The sequence below is a fragment of the Naegleria lovaniensis genome (assembly GCF_003324165.1).
Source record: "Naegleria lovaniensis strain ATCC 30569 chromosome Unknown tig001, whole genome shotgun sequence".
Lineage (NCBI taxonomy): Eukaryota > Heterolobosea > Eutetramitea > Acrasida > Naegleriidae > Naegleria > Naegleria lovaniensis.
The window spans coordinates 644,188-663,707 of NW_025407823.1; the positions used below are offsets into that span (position 1 = coordinate 644,188).

Here is a 19,520-nt window from a genome sequence, read left to right on the forward strand (position 1 = left end):
TGAATATCATCTTGTTCGGATTGATAACGCTTCATTTGATTAGTTCCAATTCTTCACGAGTTTTCACATAAGTATCGTAATTTCCTCCATAATAACTCAATCTTTGATCCTTCAAATGAATAATGGAAGTACAAACATTATTAAGGAAATCTTGAGAATGTGAAATAATAATCAAAGATTTTTCATATTCTTTCAAATATTCTTCTAACCAAACAACTGTTTCCAAATCCAAGTGATTGGAAGGTTCATCCAAAAGTAGCAAATCAGGTTCAATAAATAATGCTTCTGCCAATGAAATTCTCATTCTCCAACCTCCAGAAAAATCCTTTGTGGCTTTCTTTTGCATTTCACTGGTAAATCCTAAACCGTGCAATAATTTGGATGCTTTGGGTTTGGCCCATTCAGGATCTAATTCTTCCAAACGGTCCATAATGGTTTCTTGTCTTTGATGAGAAGTTTTTGGATCATTTAATTCTCGATTCAATCTTTCTCTTTCCTTGTCAACACTGGAGAGAACATAATCGAGAGCACTCTTATCGGTTGGTTTTGCTTCTCCATGTAAAAGATGAACTGAAATTTGTTTTGGAATTGGAATCATTCTTCTACCCAAAACTTTTAATAGAGTGGACTGTGTGAATTCACAGTGCCGAGCCCGATTTTTGGTCACAATGTCGTATCGATTGTCCCATGGTTGAATAAAATTATTATGAATCAAGAAATAATAATAATAAATACATACCTTGCCTGAACCATTCAATCCAATAAGACCATATCTTGTTCCACGGTTCAAACATAAATCTGTGTCATCAATCAAATCAATAGATTGTGAGGAAAACGGCGAAGAAACGCTCACAGAAAAGTGATCAAATTTAAGGTCCATGGAGAGAGGATGAGATGACAAGTTTCCTGTTGCAGCAATATGCACTGTCGAAGTGGAGGCGTCTTGTTGAATTTCACTATTTTCGTCATCACTATCATACGAAGGTGTATTATTTTCGGAATTTGTGGAAGATGATACGGAGGATGACGAGGATGACTTTTTCATAGTCTTCTTCTTTGCCATTTTGAATTTGAGATGGAAAAGGGATGATGAGAGTAGAGAGCAGGTAGTGTTAAATTTTTTTTCAACAATTTTTTTTAATTTTTTGAAATCTTCAAACAATAACTTGAATGAGTTCATTCAAGGTCATCATCTTCCATTGGGTCACAATTGCGGATTCGAATTGGTCATGGTGTGCCCATTCGGTTGTTCTTGTGGTTGTTGTTGTTGCTGTGGTTGTTGCTGTTGTTGTTGCACAACTACTTCATAGCAATACTTTAAAGCCTGAATCAACAAGTGTGCCTTCTCCGTAGACATGTTCACTGTTTCAAATTCTTCCTTATTTAATGGCATACGAGTACCATTCGACAAGACACAAACCACAGTCGAGCTTGATTGTCCATTAATACGTGCGCCATTGACATCTACTTCAAACGATTGAATCAAATCATACGGAATGATACAATGTTCCATTAAAAGGTATCGTGAGGAGGGAGATGAAGGTGAGCAATCATTTGGGTAAGATCTCTTCTCAATTCTCAATTGTTGATTATTAAATACAATATAATTGGTATGATTGGGAGGAGGTCTATGATCTTGCTTTCCTTCTACCATCACAATGAGATTCATTCCGAACATGTTAGAATGTGGATGGACATCCAGTTTAAAACACAAATAATTCGTGGCATACTCATGGGAATGTTGCCATAATTTACCAAAAGTGGGCACTCTTGAATTGACTCGAATGCCATTCCGTTCCGATTGTTGATACGAATAATTGACACCAAAAGGTGAATTTCCAAAAGCTGAATTCCATGAAGGTCTTGCATGGTGTTGTGGAACGAAAGGATTTTGAGAGGAGGTGGATGACGCCGATTGAGGATTAAATGTCGGAAGTGGTTGTTGAGGTTGAGAGGGTGGTTGTTGTTGTTGTTGCTGAAATTGTTGAGCATGGTGATGATTCATGATTTGACCAACATGATAGGAATGTTGATGCTGTTGTACCGATGAATCATGTACATCAGTGGCAAGTGGTTGAGCATGGATCAAGCTCGGATGTTGTCCATGATGATGAGGCTCATCGGAGCTTGATGGTGGTTGGGAAGAATATGAATCTCTCTCTTCATTGGACGCTATCATTTGGTGTTGTTGTTCTTGCTGAACTATTTCATTATTACTAATGGGAGAGGTCATTGAAAGAGAAGGTGGAGGAGCAGAAGGATCATTCATCATCATCATGATGGTGTCTTGTTGCAATCCGTTATTATTATTATTGGAATGTACAGGTTGTTGTGATCGCGCATGTTGTTTTTGAATGAGTAGAGGATCATCATGATGACTCAACGTTGTGTTGGAAGATACAGTTGGATTCATTGTGGTTGGCACCTGATGATGATTTTGGTGATAATTATTGGCAGCAACGACAATGGAAGGTCTGTGCGGGATTTGTGGTTGTGGCTGAGAAGAAACATAATGATATTGTTGTGGCTGTGGCTGTGGTTGAGGCTGTGGAGGATTCTGATGACGGGAATGAGATGATTGTTGTTCGTATCCGAAATATTGAGCATTGTTGCTTTCCACTTGTCGCGAATAGTTGGATCCGAACAAGGCAGCCATTAACAGAGAGAACATCTTATAATCCCAATTTTTTGAATGTGAAAGTTTCCACGCGTGCTGGATTCAATCAACAAGTGATCTTCCTTTTGGAAACAGAGATCACTCATGCCAAGTGTCAACAAAAAAATGCAGAAGAAACAACAGTCTCTCATCATCATCATGCTCCATAATTCTTGTTCAATATTTTTCATCTTCTTCCTGTACCTTGGAATATCATGTTACATTTCAACCAATGGTCATGCAGCGTCACTTGGACACTACACACTTTCATGTCCATCGTTCAATAATTCCATTTCCTTTTCGGAATGGTTTGGAACGAATTTACCATTCATCTTTTATGATCCTTCTCAATATAATTATGATGTGTTTATTGAAGGAATGAAACAATTAAATATTTCTCATGTCAGAATTCCAATTCATTGGTCTGTATTAGAGCCTCAAAATGGAATTTTAGAGCCGACTTATGTGTCACGATTGGATTTCACCATGGACAAATTAAGTAAGGCCAATATTTCGAGTTTGTTTTTTATTGCAGGTTCACCGAAATGGATCAGTTCGAATCCTTCTGCCTCCAACTATGATCAGTATCCTCCAACGAGTGTTGAACCTTTTATTTTAAGAGTGAAATGGTTATTAGAACGATATGCCATGAAAGGTTTAGAAATTATTCAAATTTGGAATGAAGTGAATCTACCATCGTTTTGGGCCCCAATGGAAGATCCACAAGCGTATACTCATTTATTGAATGCAACGTTTACAGAGCTCAGAAATTTCACTCATTCATCATTCTCGAGTCATGTCATCCAAATTGCCATGTCAGGAATGGCCTATTTCAGTGAAATGCCCTATCACGACATGAATCCCATGTTTTATAGTTTGGAACCATTGGGAGCTTTTAATTATTGTGATATTGTTTCGTATCATCCCTATTACAATACTCCTGAAGGAAATATTCCACAACAAAATGTTTATGATTTTGAAATCAAAGCACAATTGGCTCAACAATTTTTATCTAAATTTGGGAAAAAGATTTATGCGACAGAATGGGGATGGTCCACGTATGCGAGTGATTTTTCTGAGCAACCATTCATTACTCTCACACAACAAGCAGATTATATTTTGAAGAGATTAATCATGTTAATGTATTTGTGCTTTGATCGAGTGTATCAATTTGCCTTATTTGATTTTCCACCTGTGGGTAAGTGAAACAATGATTTCCATACATGTTCAGAAAGTCAATAATATAATTGTTAAATATTCATTTTTCCATACAAATGATATTAAGGGTTTAGCACAAGAGATACCTATTATGGAATATTCAATGCTTCCACAAGTGCAATGCCAAATTCTCTTCCAGGGAAACCCTCATTCTATGCATTGAGAAATTTTCTCAATTTTATTGGAAATCAACATCCGCACAACTCATTGCACTCCACTCCAAAATTAATCATTCCAAAAGTGAACGATCCTGGAAATATGCATTCTTTCACAGTGCAGAATTCAAATGGAGATGTATTATGGATGTATTGGACAAGTATGAATTCTTCGAATAATCAATCCATGACTCTTGACACGTCACTCATTAAGGATATTTTGAATCAAACTATGAATACTTCATCCACATCAATTGTGGTTACATTTTCAGTATATGATCCTATTGAGAACGTATTGGAAGCTAATGGAATTGTCGAAGATTTGAATCGAGTAACTGTGAATGTTCACACGACGTTTCGAGTGGCCAAATTTTCATTTTCCAAAAGTATGATCAATTCTTCACCTTCGCCTCCAAAACAATCTTCGTTTAAACCCAAAGATTCTAAAAGAGTCTCTCAAGCTGCATTTACAACTTGGGATTACCATCCATTGAGATTTGGGTTTATGTTCATCATGATTGTTTTAACACAAGTATTAATTTTATTGGAACAGTAAATCTAATACAGTTCCATCATTTACAACAAGTATTGATGGATATATTGATAAGCAAAAAAAGGGTATGCAATGGTCAAGCTTAAGAAACTAATCACTGAATAAATTTTCACACTCATGTATTGCACATAACTCTCAGAAACTGCAAAAATTAAAAACGAAAATGCATTGGCCCAAGAACCAAATACATAAATGTACACCACCCAATTTGGAATGGAGAGCTCGCTCGTAACGCTAGCAACAATCATTTGCAACATTCCCATGAGAATGAAATCAATGTGAGCTTGAACCACTCGACGAAAGTTGAAAAGTGGTGGAGAGGCAGTCTTTTTGGATCGATTGGCAATGCTCATGGCCAAATACCATCCGAGAGAAATGGCAAAACAAATTTCACACAATCCAGAGACAATAAGAATATGTTTGTGAGTCATGGTGTTTACGGAATTTTTTTTTGAAAAGTTTAATCCTTCCTTCCAAAGTACGCGGTGATGTTAAAAGATCATGAAGATTGCACAATGTTTACGCCACAGTACATTAACAGTATATAACTGGTCATGCATCGATCATTAATTGGTGCATGACAATGTACGCGGGTATTCACTGTTCGTTTTTTGCAATTTTCCGTTTTTGATAAAAGGAGATTATCTTGACGACACTTCCTTAGCTATGGTAATAAAATTAAAATACTTTCGATAACGGTCATTCAATCAAAAATACAGATCATATGCATTCCACTTGGATTTAAAATTCTGCTCTACTTTTTTGATTCCAATCCATTTCCAAAAAGAAGCTGCATGTGGTAACCTCGATTCAATCTCGAAGAAACTCTGAGGGCAAGAATAATGTGAATTTCGAAATTCAAAAAAAAATGGCTCAAAAAGACGTTCTTGTTGCTTATATTTTGTGGTTTTTCCTTGGCTTCCTGGAGTCCACCGATTGTACTTGGACCAACCATTGTGGTTTGTGATCTATTTCTTGACAGGAGCATTGTGTGGAATTGGATGGCTGGTAGGTATCAGTAATTTTGATTATAATTTTCTCATCATTTGCAAATCATTTTCTCATAAATTCTCCATGATTCATGGCGGCGTTATAGATTGATCTTTGTTTGATTCCTGGAATGGTGGAGAGATGCAACAATGCTTCAAACACTGTATATCACACTACAACAACGACCACATATGCTACTTCAAATGCTCCACAACAAGGTGTCTATCAACAACCATATAATTATTAAAATTGTTTGCTGCAGCAATTAAATCTCACAGAGAGTGGTGTGTATCATCACACATGTTTTTTACTTTTTCACTCCCGATTCTTTCTTGTTGAAGTAAATATCATCAGCAATGAGATGATTAAATTCTCGATGTTTAGCCTCATCCATTCGCATGGCTAGTAGTACATCACGGATTGTTGATTCCTCGCTCAGATGATAGTAAGAGATGGCAATTTCAGGCTGTTTGAACGTTCCCAACAATTTCAATGACGCTCCATTGTTATTCTCAGAATGATCATGCGACTCATACTTACTGCTTTCTTGTTTTCAATCTTGTTCTCATCGATTTGTTTCAATAACTCACCGTAACTTGTCACTGCACTCTCGGCCAAATAGCCCACAAATCGATGTGAAAAACGCTGTCCAAACAGTGTGTAAATATAAAAGTAGTATTGTGAAAAGGTGATTTGTGCCAGTACCATGATGAATCGTTCCAACAAGTTTTGATGGCACATTTCAAGTAACACCAGCAAATGTTCTCGATGATTTTCTGCCTCTTCGAGTAAAGCACCAACACGAAGGTGTTCGTGTTTCTTTCGTTGATTGGGTTTTCTTCTCAACGATGCAAAATGACGCCACATTCCTCCAACCTTTTTGGTGTATTTAAAATTAATTGATATTTTATCGTATTAAACAAACTCACCATTCCAGGAGTTGCTGACATGGTTTCTAAAAACACAACATATCGGATCATATTCCTTCCAAACAAGAATTTCAAAATTCGAGCAACACATTTCTTGGCCCACCATTCAGCCCACCGATCGAATCGATCTCTAGGTTCAAATCTGCGATGATTTAAAAACTCATACATTTCTGATTTTGGATTCAACATTAATTCTTCAACTTGTTTAATATCGGTCACTTTCTTTTTCGCTTGCATTTTGTTGATAATTTCAGCTTCAGTCAAATGCTCATAATTAAATATATCAAAGAGTGATGAAGAGGCTTGCATACTCAACGGATTGTGAGAATGAGCATACCATTCAAATAGAAATCTTTGAAATCGTTTCAACGAGGCTTCTGAAGACGTTGATGATTCATTACAAGGTTCTTCCTCTCCTTTCCGATAATTATTTTGCAAATTTGAATCATGATGATTGGAATGATGATCTCTATGAAATGTTCTACCCATGCATGGATGTAATTGAAATTTTCGAATGATTAATCCATGCGAGTATTGATGAATATTACTCTTCTTATTACTCCAGAGGTCCCATTGAAATGCATTGGTTGGTTTTTCATCATACAGACGCAAGTTCCGAAGAAGGTTTTTGAGCATTTTTCTGAGGTTCAGTACTGATTATTGCCAATGGAACTCGATAAGTGTGACAATATTGCAATACACAATTTCTGCAGTTTTTCTGTTGATACGATTTTGCATCACATTCAATCGGATGAGCTTTTTGAATGTTTCTCCTTTTGAAATGGAGAGAGCTCCCTCGTTCTGTAACCAATTTTGCTCGAGATCCAAATCAGTCAAGCTTGGGAAAATGGCACCGGCAAAGGTTCTTGCTAGATCCTTTGTAAGAGAGCATCGTTGTAAATACAATGTCTTGAGATTGGTTAAATTACTGTGACAGAAATGTTTGAGTGTATCGTTCGAAAAAAGATTATTTCCGCTCAAATCAAGAAAGGTCAAATTTCTTAAATTTCCTTGAGAGAGAGGTATGATACCTCCTCGAATACCATTGTCACGAGCACACAAGCTTTGCAGATTTAAGGAGTGTTCAGATTTTGCAAGTACAGTTATTCCTTCATCGTGTATACAATTTCCAGTAAAATCAATCTTTTCAAGTTGTTTCATGACCACACTAGTTGCAATCAGATATCCTCCACGAAGTCCAATGCTATATCCCAAATCCAACTCTTTTAGTGAATTTAGACAATCACAATTGACAATTTCTGGTAAATATTGACCTAGTAGTTTTCCACCCAACACAAAAGATGTCACATTGGAAAATCTTCCATGACGACACGCAGCAACGAAACTCTCGACACATGCTTGAGAGTCGAATAAAAATCGAATACTTGATCGTGTTGAATTTCGAATAACTTGCATCCATTCTTTACAGACTGAATATGCCACTCGATGCAACCATGTAAATTCCAAATATTGAAAAATATGAGATTCAATGATTTCAAGTGGAATTTGTTGGAATATCCCGAAAATAATTTCCTCATCGTTTTTCTTTTGCATGTGTGTGGATTCTTGATTAGAGTGATGATGATGATGATCATTCATTTGACCACATTCAGATTGTTGTTCAAAGAAGTTTTGCGGATGATTCTCATTTCCGATCTGACGATCGTTGTAACCTGGATGTGACGGTATTGTTGTTGTTGTTGTTGTTGTAGTATTATTTTGTAGTTCAAAGAAATCGTCATCTCTATGACTCATTGAACATGCAAAGTATTTACTGATCGAGAGTTTCATTTTTTTTAATTATTTAATTTTGTCAAGTTCTTGATCTGGTTCGAATTCGTGAACAGGACAAACATAAAGCAGGCACACACATTTCACTAAACTCTACTCTCCAGCTCCACCCAAGGAAAGTTCCAAGTCTTGGGCATGCCAATATGTGAATGTCTGACATTGCATTGGTTGGACCATGTGAAAATTGGAGTGTATTCATGAGAGGGTCCACTTCGAAAATAAACCTTTTTCCAATGAGTGATGGAAGAAATCTTACTATCATAACCACCTGCACAACTTCGTGTTGAGGCTGGACCAGGAAATAGATCATCTCTTGCAGAAATAATTAAATCTGGGTTGTTGAAAGAATATTCATCGTGTTGATAATTGTCGTATTGCATGATTCTTTTCATGCTTGTCAAATCATTCACTAAATGTTGATCTCTTTTGAAAATTTCTGCTCTCGCACACGTTTCATGACTCCAATCATGATGATACATGCTTGGTTTCTTGTTGAGAAGATCTAAATATCCAGTCAGGGCAAAAATTTCAGAATAGAAAGGTACATTGTAGGACGCAAAGTATCCATTTTGAGAGAGTACTTGTGTTTGATCTCGACCCAACACACTACCTGGTATTTGATCAATGACCCAAAATAAATCAGGTTGAAGAGTTGGTGATCCTGGAGTAAATTTCTTAACGTCGAGAATCATCCATTCATTGTTATAGGTGCCTCCGTTATTTTGCTTGAATAGAGAGTACCATTCTGGTCCATTGGAGGACATTCTATTTGCCAATATGACTCTCATCCAACATAATAAGGATTGAGGATTGGTATGATTATAAAGTGACTTGTTAAAAATGTTGATCGTTGTTTCAATAATGACGAGTCCCTGATCGGTCATATAATAATCATCATTGGATCCAAGAGTACCAGGATATGAAGAAAATGTCACAGTCTTGGATTTTGTGAGAGGATTCAAATAGTTCATGGTATAAGTCTTGAGCATTCGTGTCATGGTGCTAAAAGATCCCCATACTGTATGACTAAAGAAAATATCTCTTCGATCTGCAGTGAGTTTAAACAATGCAGAGCAATGAGAATGAGTTTTCATATAGCTCAGTAATTCAGGTAGGCTCATTTTCGAAAAATCCAAACCAAATACTTTTCCATCAATATCCCAAATATCTCCAAAACTGTTAATTGTTTGTAAATCAATTATATCAATGGGTTTGGCGGTGACAGCACTTGAGCTGTACTGCGTCATTGTATCCCTTAACAAGACCAAGTTGTTGCAAATAAATTAAATAAACTTGTTGCCAATATAAATCCTCTTCTGTTTTTCCATTCAGATGTGTATTACATTTTTGGACCATCCAAGTCAATTGATCATGAAAGAATGTTCGAACTTGTTGTGGCATTCCATTGGTTCGATTCTCGTTCGTATACCACCAAGAATAGATGTTCATATTCATCCAGTGATTATAAATCTTTTGCATGGTCACAAATCCTTCAATATAACCTGATGCACTTGCAATTTCAAAATCTTGTTGCAAAGTTTTTGATTGAGTGGTTTCCAAGCGAAGAGTGTCAAATCCGACTTGTAGTTGTGAATTTGTAAATTCAATGGTAGCAAGACCATTTTGTAAGTCTTTCACTCCGTACACAATTTTATTCTCTCCATAAATGGTTGCTACGATGGTTGTGTTGATGAGATTATTTTCATGACGCAGATGATGAATCTTGTTGTCAATCCAACGATCATTATTCATTGTAGGAGCTTGTGAACTCGTTGGTTATTTTGAAAGGTTGCTTCTTATAGAGAGAGTGGCTTTACAAAATTCCGTAATGATTGAGACAATGATCCACACCAATAGGACAGGCGTGCGATTCACTCGACACATTTTTATGTTGAGAAGCAATTCGAAGTGTTGCCATCCTTTTCTCAAAGGTGCTCTATTCTGAGTAATACTCTTCATCTTGTTCAGTTTCATCATCTTGGTCGTGTTGTGAGTCACAACTCGAATCGTCGTCTTTGGTCGAGTCATGCTCTTCAGACAGCTCATTCAACTTTTCTTCCATCCGCATGTCTTGCTTTTTATCTCGTAGTAAATCCTCAAGTTGATCCATTTCAAGATCCATTTGAATTTGAACAGCAATATCGGAATCGACCACAAGTGATCCTTTTTCCATCATGACTTGAGCGTGTTTGAGTCTCTTTTTTCTCCACAAATTAAGCTCAAATTGCTCTTTCATAATTTCGTTGGCTCTCTCCTCAGATAAATGATAAGAATTCATGGAACAATCTCCATAACAAAGTACTGAGGAAATGATTTCACAGAGAGTTTTACGCTTGTATTCTCCATACTCTCTTTTTTGAACTTCCATTCGCATGTTCATCCTTTGAATACAACAACATGGACAACATATGGATGTGATGAGATATAGAATAATCGCAAATACACATGAAGAAATGGCAATGACCAGTTGTACCCACACGTCTAACATGATGACCATGTCCAGAATACTGGATGAAACATTGTCAGAGTTTGGGGGATTATTAAGGCTCAAAGTATCCACCATGCAAAATTGTGAATCCGATTGAGAATTTGAAAACATTGGATTCCATGATTTGTAGTCAAATGCTGTGATGTGAGAGTCCAACTTGCACATACATCTGGTTTTGTCCTGAGAGGAATCTCCCTTCTGACCACATTGCAGCCCCGTTACAATGTTCACTTCGTTCATTAAATCCAAATCTTGACCAGTGGGTTGTGTTTGATTGGATCTAAACGATTCTTTAACCTGGCACGTGTTTGTAATGGCATTATAATCCTCTTTCCATTCCAAACATGTCTTGACCATTTCACATAATTGTGTCTCTGGATTAAAAAAGTTTCGAGTTGCATTGTATTTGATCTTGCAGTCGACAGGTTTGCATAAAAATTTCACAGAATCATACATTAAATCCTGTGAAGGACATTCAGTAATGCAAAGTACCTTATTTCCCACTCCAAAAATTTTCTTTCCATAGGGTGGAATGCAATCATCTTGTACAGCTGGACTTTCATTATAGATCGGATTTGATGAAATACTCTGAGTGGTAAAGTTGATGGAATGCGTCACATCTGTTTTTCCATATTGCATGACGGAGAAGGTACAATAGCCATACTTTTTAACTACTTGATCCAATAGCATGGAAAATATAAATCGATGTGCCTTGTACGATTCAACAGTTTGTGATACTGCTCTTGAAAACGTTACAGAGCTACAATCCCAAAATGGCTCATTGGAAGAGGGTAAGTTTGCAACACAGCATGATGTTGGGATAACATCAAAGCTTCCTGAGGTATCTGCATTGTTAAATACATCGATAAACATTTCCATGCTCGCAGTGTCATCATTGACATTCACCCCACTCTTTGTGATAACAGGATTTCCAAAGAGTCGAATAATTTTCACGCCTGAACCGTCCGTTGGAATACGTAATACTATTTGTGTGGAAACAATTTTTTGACAAATATATTGATAGGAGCGTTTGAAGGTGCTGACTGTGGTCAAGCTTGGAGAAAAAGTACAACCCACAGCATTCGAAATAGTATCCTTTCGAAACTTTTCAAACTGATCCATCAGGGACGATCCACTCACAGATGTCAATAATCCTTGTTTGTCTGTACACTTCACATTCCTCATGTAGGTTGATTGTGAAATTCCAATTCTATTGATAGCATCTCCAAAGTAATACCGTCCTGCTAAAAACCCTTCTTGTGTTGTTGCATAATTTTCTGGAATCACTACGAAGTCATTTGAAAAAAACATGTACCTGGTCACGTCAATCAAATCTGCAACCACCCAAGCAGTAATACCCAAACCTGTTTGTTTTTTCACAGTGTTGGTTAAAGTTAGTGTTTCAGTTTTTGAACTTTGAACAGCTCTTACTTGGATCGAATACTATGGTTGAAGGGTCAACAATCATCTTTGGTACACGATGAAAGACTTACTTGTGGACTATTCATGGATGCGTAATAATAATTATACCTTGTCACATTTTGTTTCATTTCCCTCAAAAAATACAAGTTATTTCCAGCACTTGTTGTGAATGGGCAACACATTTGATTGGGCATTGCTACGCAATTCCAAGATGGAGCGTACACTTGTTCATATGCATTATAGGCAAAACCTCCAAAAGTTAAATCATAATTCACAGTTATGGGACTTCTCTCAATCTCTAGTAAAACATTCTCTCCAACGGACCATTGTCGTCCCTGTGAGTCTGTAATGATCTTATTTTTTGGAAGTTGAAATCCAACAAGAGGGGGTGAAGTGTCATCAAGAGTGACTACAACTTGCATGGAAGGAATACATGAGGACGATGAATCACTGACATTAGCTGTTGAGCTGGCTGTTGAAGATGATGAAAGTGAGGAATCACAAAGGTCAATGGAATATGATGTGCTAACTGATGAAGCTTGAAGGAAGAGAAATGAGGGAAATAGTGATGAGGATGAAAAGCTTAATACAAAATCATGCCGGCTTTTGTTATGGCTCATAAATAAATAACTATTAATGTGTGAGGGGATGTGGTCCCATATCGAGTGGATCAGAAATATAAAAGATATTATTTGTTGCACTACTAGAAGAAATATCATGAATCTATGATGTTTAGTATGGAATCGTGAGGGGAAGCGTCTTGGTGTCATTTGTTTCAATCATGACTTAAAAAGCAGTTTCCTTTTTAGCACCGAAGAATGTCTTACTTGATTCCGGTACAGAACCATGCATTTGTTCCATAAGTGAGCTTGCAATGATCAACTCCATTTGACAGTTCATGGCCTTTCTAATCTAGAAGATAACCCTCGAGCCACTTATTATTATTAGGCTTGGTCAATTCTCAATTTGAAAATGGGATTTAAAAAGGGCCACTTGTCATAGGACCAAAAGAAATTTCAATTATGATCAACTCATCGTTATTAGTTGATGAAAAGGCTCTCGGGCTGGAACTGAAAATCCCAACTCAAAGTAAAAAGGAAAGAATAATAGAAGAAGCATTTCAAAAGGAATTAAACGAAATATTCATCAAGGCGGTACGTCATCATAATACTGGTTTTGTTAATATTTCTCTCAGTCTTTTCATCTAAAAAACGCATTGGACGCAATACATAATCGTTATACTAATTACCACATTAACCCTTTGAACGTACCGGAATCTGCTGTCTTTCATTCCAAGCTAGAGATTGAAGAAGAACAAGCTCTCTATTCGGAATGTGGTGAGGACGACGAAACAGTAACGTACATCATTGACAAACTCAAGCGAGGTTGGAAGCCTAACGAAATCAAAAAGTCATGGAGCGAGAAAGAACCTGCAATCCACCAATCATGTTATATAGAGCTCTTAAGAATATGTAAAAAAGAAAATCGAATTCCCTCCAAGCATGTCATTCAATATCCCTTGATTATTCAGCATAGAAGAAGAACCGTGTACGGGAATTTTATTTCAACTTGCGAACAGCTCAAGAGATGTGTTACTCATGTGTACACTTATCTATGCTCTTCATTGATGGCCGATATTTACTTGGATTCTACCAGGGCATTGATAATCAAAAGAGCCTGTCGATCGAGCTTGATCAAAAGAAAAATGATCGATTACATTAGAACCTTTGTGTTGTGCCCAACTTGTTTTGGCATGGACACCAGGTTAAGGAGAGACTCTGCACTTCGCATGAGTTTCATCTGCTGTGACAAGTGTGGATCACAAAAGCAAGTGCCGTCCTTAACTTACTTTCACTCCTTAGCCAGGAATGTTGGAACCATGAGAAGAGTTCAAGGTCCAGATGTTGAGTTTTAGGACTGGGAAAACAACTTGAGCCAGATAAGATTTTCGTTTCTCATTTATTGACTCCGCTGCAATCGGTGCACTTCTCTCCGTTCCAAAAAAAAATGAAAACTCTCGTTTCTCTTTTACTCGTGACTCTCGCTCTCAGTGTTGCTTTGGTACATGCTGCCATCATCACCGAAGAGGACCATCATACTTTGGCCATTGATTTTGATATCATCAAGCAAGTAAATACCAATCCTCAATCTACATGGAAGGCTGGTGTTAATAGAAACTTTGCTGGAAAGACTCTTGCTGAAATCAAGAGATTGTTGGGCTTCCCAAAGAAAGAAGGAAAGATCAGATATACTGAAGAAGAAATGATCACTATCAACCACTATCATCAAGCAAAGATGAAGGCTGTTGATGAAGTTGGTATCAAGGAAGCTGCCAAGGAATTCAAGAGTTTGGCTTTGCCAGATAATTTTGATGCAAGACAACAATGGGGTGAGTTGAAAGTTAGTTTTCGAAATTGAAACATGTTCTAATAATTCGTGATGACGATGATGGTTTGTACACACCAGGCAAGTGGTAAGTGTTGTTGTTGTTGGAATGAGTGAGCGGAACATTTGTGATTTTCATTATTTATCAATAATTTGTTCAAACAGTATTCACCCAATCAGGTATGTATCTAGACTGAAATTAATTCTTGATGACTCGTGTTGACATGATGATGTAAATTATTTCAAATCAACCGTGCTTTAAATGATTACTTGACACTATTCCACAACTATATTCGATCATGGCTACCAACAGAAATCAAGAACAATGCGGTTCTTGTTGGGCTTTCTCCGCCTCTGAAGTCTTGTCTGATCGTTTCTGTATTGCCTCCAAGGGAGCTGTTGATGTTGTCTTGTCTCCACAAGACATGGTCAGCTGCGACTACAACGACATGGGTTGTGATGGTGGAAATCTTGATAATGGTGCGTTTTCAAAATTTTGTTCTTTGATGTTTATAATTTCAAATTGAAATTTTGTTTACCAAAGCTTGGTGGTGGTTAAAGAATAAGGGTATTGTCCCTGATAGCTGCATGGTATGTTTATCTTCGTCTTTGAAGACTGTTGTTTTATCCCAACACTTTTCAGCCATACATTTCAGGAAATGGTGTCACTGCTCCTTGCCCAACTACTTGCAACGGCACTAATGTTCCAATTTCATCCAAGCTTTATTATGCCAAGTCCTATCAACACATTTCGCCATGGATGTGGTGGAAGAAGGTGGAAGAAATTCAACAAGACATTTTTGATAATGGACCTGTTCAAACAGGATTTTCTGTTTATCAGTAGGTTTTTGAATATGATGTAATTGGTTACATTTTTTTCATCCAATTATTATAATATTGCTTTGCATGAACTCTTATTGACCTCTTTCACTTGTAACATGATGTTATTTTATTCGAACTGGTATGCCGTTCTGAAATAACAGAGACTTTATTAACTACAAGTCTGGAGTTTACACTCACCAAACAGGAAGCTTTTTGGGTGGCCATGCTGTAAAGATTGTTGGTTGGGGTGTCACCAATGACGGTCAAAATACCCCATATTGGATTGTTGCTAACAGCTGGAGTGCTGATTGGGGTTTGAATGGATTCTTCTGGATTAAGAGAGGCAATGATGAATGTGGATTTGAATCAGACGTGTATTCAGGTGAATCGGATCTCTCTAGATTGCCAAAGCAATAAATCAATATTCACTTTCCAACAGACCGTCGATTTGTCAAAATCCTAATCACAATTTAAAAAAACAATTTATTTTTTTTGCACGGGTGGTATTGTAGATTGCATTAAAGTGTGAAATTTTTTTCGTCGTTTTAAAAATGAAAAACGCACAAAAAACAACAACTGGCAACACAAAACAACGAACAACAACGAAAAACAAAAACAAACAACCACAACAACGACGGTATTAATTTAAATGGATGATTGGACTCTGAACACTACATCAACCCCTTTCAGCACTTTTTTGCACATATGGTTCAGTACTAGTAATTCTCTCTGCACTGAATATTCATGGTTTTAGTAAGCGAACGAAACGCTAAACAAAGCAGTTCTTAATCATGCAAATAGAGTGGAACATGCGATCCACTGTTTCTGCATGGTGTCGGGAGTGTAAATCACTCGTATGTAAGCTGTGCATCTGTAAGGTCATCGTTTATTCTATTTAATTAACATTCTTCTTTTGTAAATAGTCAGTTCTTGTTGGAGGTCTGAGGCACTTTTATTTCATTTCCCAATATTTACAAGCCAAACGAAGAAGGAAGCAATTCGTATTTACGCAGTAACGCAGGAAGAACAACTCCCACTCCCAAACCGAAGACACCCATGATCAATGACACGCCACCAACTGCTGATTTATCTTTTTGCTGAGCTGTGCTTTCCTTTGGATTTGCAGCAACTTCATCTTCAACTGATACTGCGCTGCTCGTTTCCTCTGGGAAATTGGAGATATCAGTTGTTGATATTACAGAAGACTGAAGGGCATCAAGGCGTTTTGAAAGCTCTACATTATTGTCTTGCTCTTCTTTTAACCTCTTTTCCAATGTGATGATAAAATCTTTTTCTTCCAATAACGACGCTTGTAACTTTTTGATTTCTCTCTTTGAAGATTGGTCCAGAGCAGCAAGTTGCTCCTTTTCGGAAGAAAGCAACTGTTCTAAGTGTTCTTTTGTTGAGGACAAATCATTAATTTTGCCTTCCAAATTTTTCCTTTGTTTCTGGAAATCATCTTTTAGAGTTTTTTCTGATTGGACTCTCAGTTCCTTTTCAGATTGTGCTGCTTCTTTGAGTTTCGTGATTTCATTATTCAAAGATAAGGAATGTAGCTCTAATTCTTGTATTCTCTTCTCAAGTACTATCCTGATCTCAGCCTCTTTCGAGCTTATGGATGATTTTTCTTGGTTTACTAATTCCTCCAAGTATTTCATCTTTTTCTTATTTTCTGAAATGTGGTTAATAAGGCTTTCATTTTCAATAATCATGTCATCCACTCGTCGAATTGCATTCATCTTTTCCTTTTCTTCTGCAGATAAGGCACTCTCTAAATCCAAAATTTTTTGGGATAGTACTTTTGAGCAGAAACCTCTGTTACCAAAGAGTTTCTGAGAGATTCTACAGTTGATCGCTCTCTACGAAGAGTTTCATTAAGGGTCTCAACTTCTTGTTTCAAGAGCTTCTCGTTGTGGCTAATCACTTCTAACTGACTCTTAAAAGTCTGCTCCAGTAACAATATCCTTTCTTCTGATTTTTCCATGTTGATTTTCAGCAGAGCAGAGCCTTCAATTTCATTCAATAATTGTTCCTGCAGAATGTTGTTTTCGGATTGTGTTTTTGCAACTTGATTTTCTGATTCTCTTTTTAAAGTATCCAAACGGTCAAAATCGTTCTGTAACTGAGCAATACGAACTTCATAAAATTCTATCAGGGATTGCTTTGAGCTGATTTCTTGAGACAATTTCTCTTCGAGGTCTGATATATATTGTGCTGATTCTCGGACACTTGCTTCCGTTATTTCTCTACTCTTTTGTTCTGTTGCGAGAGTAAACGCTAGTTGTTCCTTCAAATTATTCTCAATTCTCAATGACCCTTCCAGCTCTTTCAACATCGTTTTCAGTTCTTCAATATTTGCTGTCAATCTTTGAACGGTGGTTTTTTCCTCCTCAATAATCTCTTCTTTGAACTCCAGCTGTTTGGCCATGTCCATGTTCCTCTCTTTCAGCTCGTGTAATTGCTGCTGAATAGCATTGTTTTCAATTGTGAGCGTGCTTATTGTTGAAAGTAAAGATGACATCTCGTTTGATCTTTCTTCTCCTTCCAAAGATAAGTTCTTGAGAGAGGATAGTTCATTACTTAATTCTTCAATTTGTTCCGATTTGGTCCTAATTTCATCTTTTAGCAAGTCAATCATGGACGAGGATTCCTGCTTGGAGTTGAAAAGTTCTTGCTCTAGGAGTGTGTATCTATGCTTGGCTTTTTCAATTTCTTCAATGTTCAAGGCTATTTGGTTGTTTGAAAAAACAAGTTCTTTCATGATAGAGTCACGCTCGTTAGCGAGGTTCCGTGTATCGGCATCGTAACTGTTTCTCAGAGTTTCAAATTGGGATTTTAAGCTTTTTTTCTCGTTTTCAAGAAGGGATATCGTATTCTCCAAGATAGCCATCTTTTCTTGATCAGTTTCGCTTGAAAGCTGATGCAATAATTCTGATTGAAGAGCCTGCACCCTGTACTCAAGTTGCTCCTTTTCAGCTTGCAGCTGACCTACTTGTTGCTGCTTGCGTTTTAGATCGTTGTTTAGAATCTCAACCTGAGAGGTACACCTTTCTTCCACAGCGTCAAGCTCGTTCTTGAGAGTGGAATTTTCAATTTGAGCACTGTGTAAGGAGGCCAAAGTCCTTTTCAATTCCGATTTAAGGCTGTCCATATTGTGTTCTAATTCCATCTTCTCTTTTGTGAGCATTTCAACTGTTTTTTCGTGGACTTCTTTCGTCCTCTCCAACTTGAACAGCTCTGCCTTTATATCATCTGCCTTGTCTTGATGAGCTGAAATATGAGATCTTATTTCCAGCTCCTTCTCAGCAACAAGACGATCCAGTTCTTGCTTCTCCCTCTCTAGTCTGGACTTTAGCCCTTCCATTTGCTTGACAAGAATTGTTGCTTCCTTTTCATCGTTTCTATTTGAAGGCATTGTATTCAAAGAGGTATTAGAGGTGGTTGAGGTAGAACTCTTTAAGGAAGAATTGGAGTCGCTTCTAACAAGTGGAGGAGGTGATGTGATTGGTGTAGCGTTGATCGAAGAACTTGAGGCTGAGATCTTTGAGTTCTCTTGCTTGGATGGAGTTCTTTTCAAACTTCCCTGGCCAACGTTGGTTGAGATGTTTGATGCATTGCTGTTTGTTGATCCAGTGTTGTTTAGTGGGGTTTTTGATGTTGTAGGCGATTTTACCTTGGATGTGATTGAGGTTACCGTCGAAGATGAGTTTGATTGAGACGAGGACGGTCTTGAAGTGGCCGATGGTTGAATTCGGTTGAGAGCAACGCTAGGGGTGAGTACAGAACCACTGTTGTTCGAGGAAACTGGTGATGTCTTGGATGGGAGGCTTGATTTGTTAGGGGTGGAAGTTACGTTTGATCGTGAAGAGGTCATCTTATTATCGGTCCCTTGTTCAGAAGGGCATTATAATTTACAGCAGGTTGGGGATGGAACAATGTGTTTGGTAAGGCTGGTTTGAATGAGGGTATTTTTTTAGGGTGGCCTGAAAATCTGGCTCAACTCAAACTCGGTAAAGTTCCCTGTTGAAGAGCACATGTAGAGCTAAACTCAGTCTCGCGGGGAGCTCAGCCATTGAAACAACAGGCAGCGGGTTTGCTTCCAGTCAATTTT

At 37.5% G+C, this 19,520-nt stretch overlaps 12 protein-coding genes across 12 annotated transcripts; 3 read left to right on the plus strand and 9 right to left on the minus strand.

The window, feature by feature from the left end:
• Positions 1 to 31: 31 nt before the first annotated feature.
• C9374_003854 (uncharacterized protein) lies at positions 32 to 1,063 on the minus strand (the record flags this gene model as incomplete). Its single annotated transcript, XM_044693428.1, has 2 exons — positions 32 to 628; positions 740 to 1,063. 2 exons carry the CDS (start codon positions 1,061 to 1,063, stop codon positions 32 to 34), a joined length of 921 nt encoding a protein of 306 aa, XP_044555984.1.
• A 141-nt stretch (positions 1,064 to 1,204) lies between these two features.
• C9374_003855 (uncharacterized protein) lies at positions 1,205 to 2,671 on the minus strand (the record flags this gene model as incomplete). Its single annotated transcript, XM_044693429.1, has 1 exon — positions 1,205 to 2,671. One exon carries the CDS (start codon positions 2,669 to 2,671, stop codon positions 1,205 to 1,207), a length of 1,467 nt encoding a protein of 488 aa, XP_044555985.1.
• Positions 2,672 to 2,782: 111 nt separating this feature from the next.
• On the plus strand, positions 2,783 to 4,585 carry C9374_003856 (uncharacterized protein; the record flags this gene model as incomplete). The annotated part of the gene is made up of 2 exons (XM_044693430.1): positions 2,783 to 3,854; positions 3,942 to 4,585. The coding sequence occupies 2 exons, from the start codon at positions 2,783 to 2,785 to the stop codon at positions 4,583 to 4,585; spliced, it is 1,716 nt and encodes a 571-aa protein (XP_044555986.1).
• Positions 4,586 to 4,605: 20 nt separating this feature from the next.
• Positions 4,606 to 5,013, minus strand: C9374_003857 (uncharacterized protein; the record flags this gene model as incomplete). The annotated part of the gene is made up of 1 exon (XM_044693431.1): positions 4,606 to 5,013. The coding sequence occupies one exon, from the start codon at positions 5,011 to 5,013 to the stop codon at positions 4,606 to 4,608; it is 408 nt and encodes a 135-aa protein (XP_044555987.1).
• An 866-nt stretch (positions 5,014 to 5,879) lies between these two features.
• C9374_003858 (uncharacterized protein) lies at positions 5,880 to 7,137 on the minus strand (the record flags this gene model as incomplete). The annotated part of the gene is made up of 3 exons (XM_044693432.1): positions 5,880 to 6,038; positions 6,113 to 6,448; positions 6,502 to 7,137. The coding sequence occupies 3 exons, from the start codon at positions 7,135 to 7,137 to the stop codon at positions 5,880 to 5,882; spliced, it is 1,131 nt and encodes a 376-aa protein (XP_044555988.1).
• Positions 7,138 to 7,158: 21 nt separating this feature from the next.
• Positions 7,159 to 8,292, minus strand: C9374_003859 (uncharacterized protein; the record flags this gene model as incomplete). Its single annotated transcript, XM_044693433.1, has 1 exon — positions 7,159 to 8,292. The coding sequence occupies one exon, from the start codon at positions 8,290 to 8,292 to the stop codon at positions 7,159 to 7,161; it is 1,134 nt and encodes a 377-aa protein (XP_044555989.1).
• Positions 8,293 to 8,378: 86 nt separating this feature from the next.
• C9374_003860 (uncharacterized protein) lies at positions 8,379 to 10,044 on the minus strand (the record flags this gene model as incomplete). The annotated part of the gene is made up of 2 exons (XM_044693435.1): positions 8,379 to 9,468; positions 9,521 to 10,044. 2 exons carry the CDS (start codon positions 10,042 to 10,044, stop codon positions 8,379 to 8,381), a joined length of 1,614 nt encoding a protein of 537 aa, XP_044555990.1.
• Positions 10,045 to 10,228: 184 nt separating this feature from the next.
• C9374_003861 (uncharacterized protein) lies at positions 10,229 to 12,822 on the minus strand (the record flags this gene model as incomplete). Its single annotated transcript, XM_044693436.1, has 2 exons — positions 10,229 to 12,223; positions 12,274 to 12,822. 2 exons carry the CDS (start codon positions 12,820 to 12,822, stop codon positions 10,229 to 10,231), a joined length of 2,544 nt encoding a protein of 847 aa, XP_044555991.1.
• Positions 12,823 to 13,224: 402 nt separating this feature from the next.
• C9374_003862 (uncharacterized protein) lies at positions 13,225 to 14,117 on the plus strand (the record flags this gene model as incomplete). The annotated part of the gene is made up of 2 exons (XM_044693437.1): positions 13,225 to 13,356; positions 13,398 to 14,117. 2 exons carry the CDS (start codon positions 13,225 to 13,227, stop codon positions 14,115 to 14,117), a joined length of 852 nt encoding a protein of 283 aa, XP_044555992.1.
• A 92-nt stretch (positions 14,118 to 14,209) lies between these two features.
• On the plus strand, positions 14,210 to 15,826 carry C9374_003863 (uncharacterized protein; the record flags this gene model as incomplete). The annotated part of the gene is made up of 7 exons (XM_044693438.1): positions 14,210 to 14,591; positions 14,669 to 14,675; positions 14,753 to 14,767; positions 14,901 to 15,067; positions 15,132 to 15,178; positions 15,231 to 15,427; positions 15,571 to 15,826. The coding sequence occupies 7 exons, from the start codon at positions 14,210 to 14,212 to the stop codon at positions 15,824 to 15,826; spliced, it is 1,071 nt and encodes a 356-aa protein (XP_044555993.1).
• A 554-nt stretch (positions 15,827 to 16,380) lies between these two features.
• On the minus strand, positions 16,381 to 17,148 carry C9374_003864 (uncharacterized protein; the record flags this gene model as incomplete). Its single annotated transcript, XM_044693439.1, has 1 exon — positions 16,381 to 17,148. One exon carries the CDS (start codon positions 17,146 to 17,148, stop codon positions 16,381 to 16,383), a length of 768 nt encoding a protein of 255 aa, XP_044555994.1.
• Positions 17,149 to 17,180: 32 nt separating this feature from the next.
• On the minus strand, positions 17,181 to 19,283 carry C9374_003865 (uncharacterized protein; the record flags this gene model as incomplete). The annotated part of the gene is made up of 1 exon (XM_044693440.1): positions 17,181 to 19,283. The coding sequence occupies one exon, from the start codon at positions 19,281 to 19,283 to the stop codon at positions 17,181 to 17,183; it is 2,103 nt and encodes a 700-aa protein (XP_044555995.1).
• Between the last annotated feature and the right edge of the window lie 237 nt (positions 19,284 to 19,520).